Source organism: Panulirus ornatus, chromosome 11 (genome assembly GCF_036320965.1).
Source record: "Panulirus ornatus isolate Po-2019 chromosome 11, ASM3632096v1, whole genome shotgun sequence".
NCBI lineage: Eukaryota > Metazoa > Arthropoda > Malacostraca > Decapoda > Palinuridae > Panulirus > Panulirus ornatus.
The window spans coordinates 54,129,427-54,137,292 of NC_092234.1; the positions used below are offsets into that span (position 1 = coordinate 54,129,427).

The 7,866-nt window shown below is 46.2% G+C and overlaps 1 protein-coding gene across 1 annotated transcript; it reads left to right on the plus strand.

The window, feature by feature from the left end:
- The first annotated feature begins 2,409 nt into the window (after positions 1-2,409).
- Positions 2,410-7,866, plus strand: LOC139751114 (vitelline membrane outer layer protein 1-like). The gene is made up of 5 exons (XM_071666213.1): positions 2,410-2,553; positions 3,404-3,531; positions 3,979-4,135; positions 5,195-5,377; positions 7,317-7,866. Exons 1-5 carry the CDS (start codon positions 2,508-2,510, stop codon positions 7,448-7,450), a joined length of 648 nt encoding a protein of 215 aa, XP_071522314.1. The 5' UTR covers positions 2,410-2,507; the 3' UTR covers positions 7,451-7,866.

Here is a 7,866-nt window from a genome sequence, read left to right on the forward strand (position 1 = left end):
AGGTCAAGTGTCCGGTGTTCTGTCGTGACGCTGATGATGGTGACAACAGTTGAACGGGTTCTTAATGTTGCCGAGACCTTGAACACACCGGCGCAACAGGTGTCCTGTCTCCCTTGACTGACTTACCGTGCTAATTCCTCTGTGGGAATTCGCACAGGCTGGTGCCCTTACAGTGGCTGGGTCATTTATAAGGATCTGTGTCCTTAGCACACTGTTATTGCGCATCGTGAGGGCGTCGTTTGACCCCCCCAAAAGTGGGAGGACATCCCTCAATGTCCCACATCTTGCTCATGTCAGGTGTGACTCCCTCACTCTCATGAACACAATGAATGCCTCACTGGAGAGCTTACAGACAACTGAACAACGGTGAGTGTATATGTCAAGTATTCCAACTCTGTATAAAAAGGATCTGTGAACCCACACAGCTTCAAGTGTCTCACGAGGCAAAACAGAATAGGTTCGGATGAGCACTCTCTCTCTCTCTCTCTCTCTCTCTCTCTCTCTCTCTCTCTCTCTCTCTCTCTCTCTCTCTCTCTATCTATCTATCTATCTATCTATCTATCTATCTATCTATCTATATATCTATCTATCTATCTGTGGTTATTTCAAGGTAATGCCAGGCTTAGAATAGAAAAATATAAACATGCATTACAGCAAATTCTAAGGTTTTTAGATTCATTTTCAACATTTAAGTTAGTCTTTGTAATGAGTTGACGTAGCCTTAATTGCGTTTTGAGGCAATTTGAACAGATTCTTCTCATGGAGTCCTTATCAATTCCATTTTACTTCCCGCGTATTTACAACTCAAGATTTGTCAAATGTCGTCTCCACGCAGTTACTTATGGATATGGTGATAAGGGAGGCGATGAAAATGATAAATGAGCTCATGGTGCATTCATCGAGAAAAGTGTTAAAAACACTAGAATAAACAAATGATTGAACGGTACATCAAAGCATAATTATAAGAATAAGAAGACTTAATCCACTAGGCAGTGGAACTATCCTTCAGGAGAGAGAGAGAGAGAGAGAGAGAGAGAGAGAGAGAGAGATCACAATTTTCTCTCGTATAACAACGCTTTTTTTTTTCTTTTCGTTTCGATAAACCATGATTCAGAAACGTTACGAAGGCAGATAAAGTGTTGGGGTTAATTCCCACGGGCAAGATAAGGTAGTCTCGGAAACCTCGTGGGAAAGAAAGCCAACTCGAGGAGGATGAGGAGGAGGACACCTGCTGGTGGTGTTCTGAGGCCTACTGAAGGCGTCACCAGGCTCTCGAGTCCGTCCTCCTGACGGTGCTGCCCACGTCCTTCGATCTCCAGACTCCTACAGGGTGGTGCGTCCTTCGGTTTCTGGTCGTCGGCAGGAATTCCTAAGGGGGTGAAATAATAAGTAGAAAAAAAAAAAGAAGTTTGCCTTCAGTATGTCTAACTTTCAGGTATGTACTTTTAAGTTATTCGACTCCATTGGATTTTTTTCCCCCCCTCTCTTTTTATGCAGGAAGACAGTGCTACAGAGACGACACCATAAGGACAAAGGGGTTTTGTGGTTCTGATCGTGTATGTCGACCTTCTTGGCCCCCTCGTTGTTGAGGCTTAGCCTGTTCTTGTTGCAAAAGTGACCTCCTGAGCACAGCAGTATGACTCTTTGGCCTCTCATCCATAAGGGCTATGACAAAGACCAGGTTGTCATAACCAAGGGTTGCAGTGTCGTGCTCAAGGGTCGTACTGTCGTGCTCTGGAGTCTTACCGTCGTAACTCAAGGGTAGTACCATCGTGCTCAGTGGTCGTACCTTCGTGCTTAAGGGTCGTACCTTCGTGCTCTGGGGTCGTACCGTCGTACTCAAGGGTAGTACCAGCCGTGCTCAGGGGTCGTACCTTCGTGCTTAAGGGTCGTACCTTCGTGCTCAAGGGTCGTGCAGTCGTCCTCATGCGCCGTACCGTCGTGCTCAAGGAGCATACCGTTGTTCTCCTTGGATAATTGATGAACAGTGTCTCTTGCTGTTACTTTATTCCAACCACAGAGTCCAAACACTTCAAGAAAAAGTAATACTTACACTTTAACAGACCAACAAAATCAGCTGTTCGTCTGAACGGGGCGTAAACGAAGAAAGTGGTCAATGAACAATTGTTTACCCTTAAGTACATACGAACGCATATATAAGAATTAGTCGTACTCCTCTGTTAGCAATCATTTGATAATTAAGTCAGGTAGTGTGATAACTGAGTGAGATAAATGATGCCCAAAGTCTTTGATCAAATCTACATAAACCTCCACCAAAGATGTTAAGCCACACCAAACTCAACTTACCTAACACCTCTTCTTCGCCTCGCCTTAACCCTGATAACTTCGCCACCTCTGGGAACGTCAACATTCTCCCTCTGTTATCTGCCTCAGCTCCTGAACACACCCCTCTCTCTCTCTCTAACCCCCCTCCACCAGCGCCCACGACCTGCTGCTATAAAAGTCATAAAAATGTAACTCCTTATCGCATTTGACCTTTGTGAACGATGGCGCGCACTGGGCTGCTGGTCCCTGTGTTTCTCCTTCTTCTAGGTAGGTCACCAAAGCAGCCCTGACATCTCTGGGTAGGTAAAAAAAAAAAAAAATACAGGTCTGACGTCTCTTAGTGGGTCACCCAGAAAACCCTAACATCTCTTGGTATGTCACCAGGACATTCTCTGACACCCCCTAAGGGGACACTGAGAGGGTTCCTTTAACGTCCCTTTAACGTCCCTGAGAAGATCATAGGAAGGTTCCCCCTGGCATCCCTGGACACGGCAGGTCCCTTCGACACAGCAGCACACTGGCTGGAGGGCTCCACACAATCCTCGTCTCCTCTGTTCACTTCCGAGCGTGTAGGCTAGACACACAGGTCCTCACCAGCAGCAAAGAGGGAGGAAAAGCTTTGATAGGCGAGGCAAAGCTTTAGCCGGTGGAGGAAAGTTTTATTTTTGTGTGTGTTTGTCGGCGTAACAGCAAGAGAAGAGCGAAGGGGTCGAGAATGTCAGTGTCATATTTTCAGCAAGACGAACGTCCTTTGTTGTCATGACCCAGTGTTTTTAACCCTTGTCTGGTTCACTCAGCTGGCCGCCAACTCTCCTGGCCACTCCTGGCTGCTCGCTCACCTGGCCGCCAACTCACCTAGCCACTCATTCACCCGGCTACTCACTCCTGACCACCAGCAATTCACTTGGCCACTTACTCAGCTGGCCACTCAACACTCGCTTGGCTGTTCACTTACCTGGCTACTAACTCGTCTAGCCACTTACTCACCTGACCACTCACTCACCTAGCCATTCAGCCATCTGACCATTGACTCACGACGCTGCTAACTGACCAGGCCACTTGCTTATCTGGCCATTTATCCGCCTGACCACTCACTCAACCTTCCCACTTCCCACAGGAACGGTGAGTAGCAAGAAAAATGAGAACTACATCATCCTGGCGCTGGACTGGGCCATGAACTGGGGTGAGTGGGGGCCCCAGGTGTTCTGCCCTCCCGACACCTTCACCTACGCCTTCCAGCTCAAGGTGAGTCCCTCTATGTTCACCATCACCGCAAACAGTCGTATGGTGAGTCACTCTTTCTGTTCACCATCACCGCAAACAGTCGTATGGTGAGTCACTCTTTCTGTTCACCATCACCGCAGACAGCCACATTGCACATGGCCATAATTGATGGAGAAAAAAATGGGGGTTCTTCTGTTTTCCTTAATTACCAGTGAAACGTACATGTACCTATTACCTCCGTCAGTACTTGTATTACGGTACCTTATGCAAACTTGTTTCCTTTTACGTAATAGATGATTCAAAAGACGTTTTATACAGAATCCCAAACCTTCAGTATCTTTCCGTGGGCTCAAAATCATCCCTTTCACTATTCTATGCCGTCATCTGGCTGAATCTAAGACGTGTCTTCCCTCGGGTTTACATATCTCCTGCCTCTTGTCTTACACTCATCGCACACGACTTCGTCAGGTGGAGACTGAAGACGCCTTCGACGACACGGCCATGAACGGCATCGAACTCTACTGTCGCAGCCTGAGGGACGTCGGCCAGGGCGGCGCCCCACCCAGGAAGGACGCCAGGGAGTTCGGCATCACCTCCACCGTCGACCCGTGGGGAGACTGGATGGGTAGGTGCTCGAGCCTATGTACTGTGGTTCACATCCTTTGTTCCGTTCAATGGGGGATCCAAAGCTGCTTCCCATAGGGGGAGTTTTGAAGAAATGAATGATCCTGTTTTTTCTGAAGGATGTTCCAACTCTTTGTCTTCCTATTTTGATCTCATAAGATCGATTATTTGTATCCTTGAAGACGATAACTTGTTTCTATAAGTCATAAGCTCGCCACTGATGTCACCTTTTTAGCAGAATCACAATCCTTCATATTCTCTTTCTGTCCCATATTTTCTTTTGGTTCACTGTATATATTGTTCTAAACGGCACCTTCATTATGGCGGTTTAAAACCTCTCAGGAAGTCAGCCACGTCCACTGGGCAGGACCATAGGTCAAGAAATTCGGTAGTGTGTGTGTGTGTGTGTGTGTGTGTGTGTTCGTAGGATGAGAGCAAGACTTGTGAGGTGTAACTTTTTTTAGTGTCTTTCGTGTGAATAGATTGATTTGTGATATGTTCAACTGGTGTTTGCGCGGCTGTATCCAAAACACGGGCGAGAAAGAATAACCCGTAAATGTCTGGGGAGAGTAGTTTTGAATGAGTATATATCTGTTAGAATTGTATATATATATATATATATATATATATATATATATATATATATATATATATATATATATATATATATATATATATAGAATATTCATGGGATAGGGAGAAAGAATACTATCATTGTATGTTCTATATGTCATAGAAGGGGGATGGAAACTCTCCCCTCCTGTATAAATTTCTAAAAATGGAACAGCATGAGCCAAGATAATATTCCTCCCCCTCTCTCTCTCTCTCTCTCTCTCTCTCTCTCTCTCTCTCTCTCTCTCTCTCTCTCTCTCTCTCTCTCTCTCTCTCTCTCTCTCTCTCTCTCTCTCTCTCTCTCTCTCTCTCTCTCTCTCAGGCTCAGTACGCTACCCTCACTGCAGAGTCACATTTTCAGAGGGCGTTAGGACATGTTAGGACCACATGTTGCTATACTGTATGTGTGTGTATGTAACATGTGTTCGTTCCCCCCTGACCTTGGCAGGTAAGAGGGAGTGTCCCCAGGGCCTCTTGACTGGCTTGAAGATGAAGAGCGAGGAAGACCAGGGCATCTTCGACGATACAGCCGCCAACGACCTGGAGATGCAGTGTGATTGGTCCACCTACACCATGAATGGCGGAGGTGACCACTGGGGGAAATGGAGCAGCTGGGTCTCCTGCCCCGAAGGTGGGTCATCTTGGGGGTCATGCTGGGTCAAAACTGGCTGAAGGAGGTGCTCACTGGGTCAGGCCTAGGTTGCCTTGGGTTATACTGGGAGAAAAGGAGAGAATGTGTATTACAAAGGGACTTGCTAGATTATTGTAGGTCAAAGTGTGTGAGGTTGAGTTATATTGGGTCATATATTGGGTCGTTCAGGGTCACGCTGGGTCAAAATGAATGAGTATGGTTCATAATGGGTCATACTGAACCATCAGGAGTTGTAGTAGGTCAGAAGAAGTTATTTCAGAATGGGTCACAGAAGGTCATCCTAGGTCAAAAGGTTGATTAAAAAGATAAGGTTTTAAGGAGCAAGAATGGATCACTACGCGCCAGACCACAGCACTATAAACTATACTGGATCCAAACATGTGATCGTAGTTCGCAGAGGGTCAGACGAGGTGCATGAAATCCCCCCCTTTTGGCCATTCTCTGGTCAGCCTGGGTCATTAAGTGTTGACTCTATTACATCAGAATTGACATTCCCCCCCACACCCCTCCATCCCAGGTCATTCCATGTAAAGAAAAAAAAAAATGATGGTCATATTACGGTACACAGGCTCATCTCTCGAGACTCTGACTCAGTCCTGCTCACAGTAAGTCACTTTTAAGTCAATGACTGAGTCACGGGAAGTCAGACCCAACCACAATAGTTCCGTCTAGAACAATGTGTGTCATGTGAGGTCACAGATCGGATCATCAGGGGTCAATTTGGGCTATTATGATTTATCACAAGGTGTCTTGCACTAGTCTAAATCAATCTGAGATCATTCTAAAGTAATTATAGATAACTTCGAGTCAGTCGCAATGAATTAGAAAATTTAGTCAGTCGCAATCAACTTTGGCCAAAACTTCTGGTAGAGCAAGGATTATTTAGGTCACCCTAATTCAACCAGAGGTCAACGAGAGATGAGAGGTCATCTTATTTACCAATGGGTCATCCTGGGTTATTGCGGGTCAACCAAGGTCATCTGTATAAAACCGGCGCCAGCGTGGTCGATAATCCACTGGAGCTTACGCCTGTATTTGAATAGCTTTTTATCTCGCAACATTTTTCAGATGAACCCTACGATTTCCTGCGTTTCATCTGGTTAATACAAAGGAATTCAGACACAAACAGACCATTGGGTCCTTTCGAGTCTGTCTGTGGTATAGGAAGATATCAGAGATTAGTGTGGTAAAAGTTTGAAAATATACAGATAATTCGAAGAAAATAACCAGATGAGTATTGTTTTCTTTATTGATGAGGTAGAGTGTTCTTTTCTTTCTCATTTGGTAGAGAAGTATTTTCTTTATTGATCAGGTAGAGGAGTATTTTTCTTTACTGATCAGGTAGAGGAGTATTCTTTTCTCTAGTGATCACCCCTTGTTATGTACCAGTCACCTCTCAGTATATCTATATTTACGATCGTGACTTCATATCTAGCCGTAGTGATTCTATTATTTCTTCTCCCTTACCGATATCAACATTATTTATTGCCCTCAAGTATTAACGGGAGGCACCATCCATCCCCTCCCGCTGTGAACAATAGACTCCCATCATCAACAAAAGCCTCCTCATCTTCCTCATATTTCTCCAAGCACCAGCAACAACTCCCTCCGAAAGAAAACATATCCCTCCTTTTTAAGTTCCCACAGATATCTGAGTGAGGCAAGGGGGTCGGTGAAGAAAAAGAAGAGATAATAGATAATTTCTCTCTCTCTCTCTCTCTCTCTCTCTCTCTCTCTCTCTCTCTCTCTCTCTCTCTCTCTCTCTCTCTCTCTCTCTCTCTCTCTCTCTCTCTCGTCCTCCTTGACCGCCTACATCCCTTTCGGATGACCCCCCATCCCTCCCCCTCCCCCTCCTCCTCTCCTTGACCTCCGTGCACACACACACACACACACACACACATGCCTTCTCCTCCACCAGGCATGGCCATCTGTGGCATCGAGACCCGGGTGGAGAGCCAGACCGCCACAGACGACACGGCCCTTAACGACGTCCGCATGTTCTGCTGCGACGTCGGCAGCTTCAACACCACCGTCAGGAGCTACGATGACTAACCCCCCGCTCTTCGTCCACGTCCTCCTCAGAAGGACTCCCAGCAGCTCCTTCAGGAGAAGAGAGAGAGAGAGAGAGGACGAAGGGAACCTCTCCATGGCCTTCAGTGATGAACGAACATTCCATTTTTCTACAGGCCTTCCTCCAGCACTGTCCATCCGTGGTGTTCCCCACAGTCTCATTGGAAAAGGTATTACTTCCTGACTCCTTGCATGACCATTGACAAGCTTTGCTCTCTCTCTCTCTCTCTCTCTCTCTCTCTCTCTCTCTCTCTCTCTCTCTCTCTCTCTCTCTCTCTCTCTCTCTCTCTCTCTCTCTCTCCCCGACCATCACAAGGACCGGTGGTCGCTCTTGAGAATCACATCCTTTTATTCCTGGGAATGATTCTGTCTCCTATTATAAACCGCCACGGAATTAT

Bases quoted from the DNA above. Each gene is read 5' to 3' on its own strand.
- LOC139751114 (XM_071666213.1), top strand. From the start codon at position 2,508: ATGGCGCGCACTGGGCTGCTGGTCCCTGTGTTTCTCCTTCTTCTAG. The intron at 4,136-5,194 runs GTAGGTGCTCGA...TGACCTTGGCAG, and splicing joins CCCGTGGGGAGACTGGATGG to GTAAGAGGGAGTGTCCCCAG. The intron at 5,378-7,316 runs GTGGGTCATCTT...CTCCTCCACCAG, and splicing joins CTGGGTCTCCTGCCCCGAAG to GCATGGCCATCTGTGGCATC.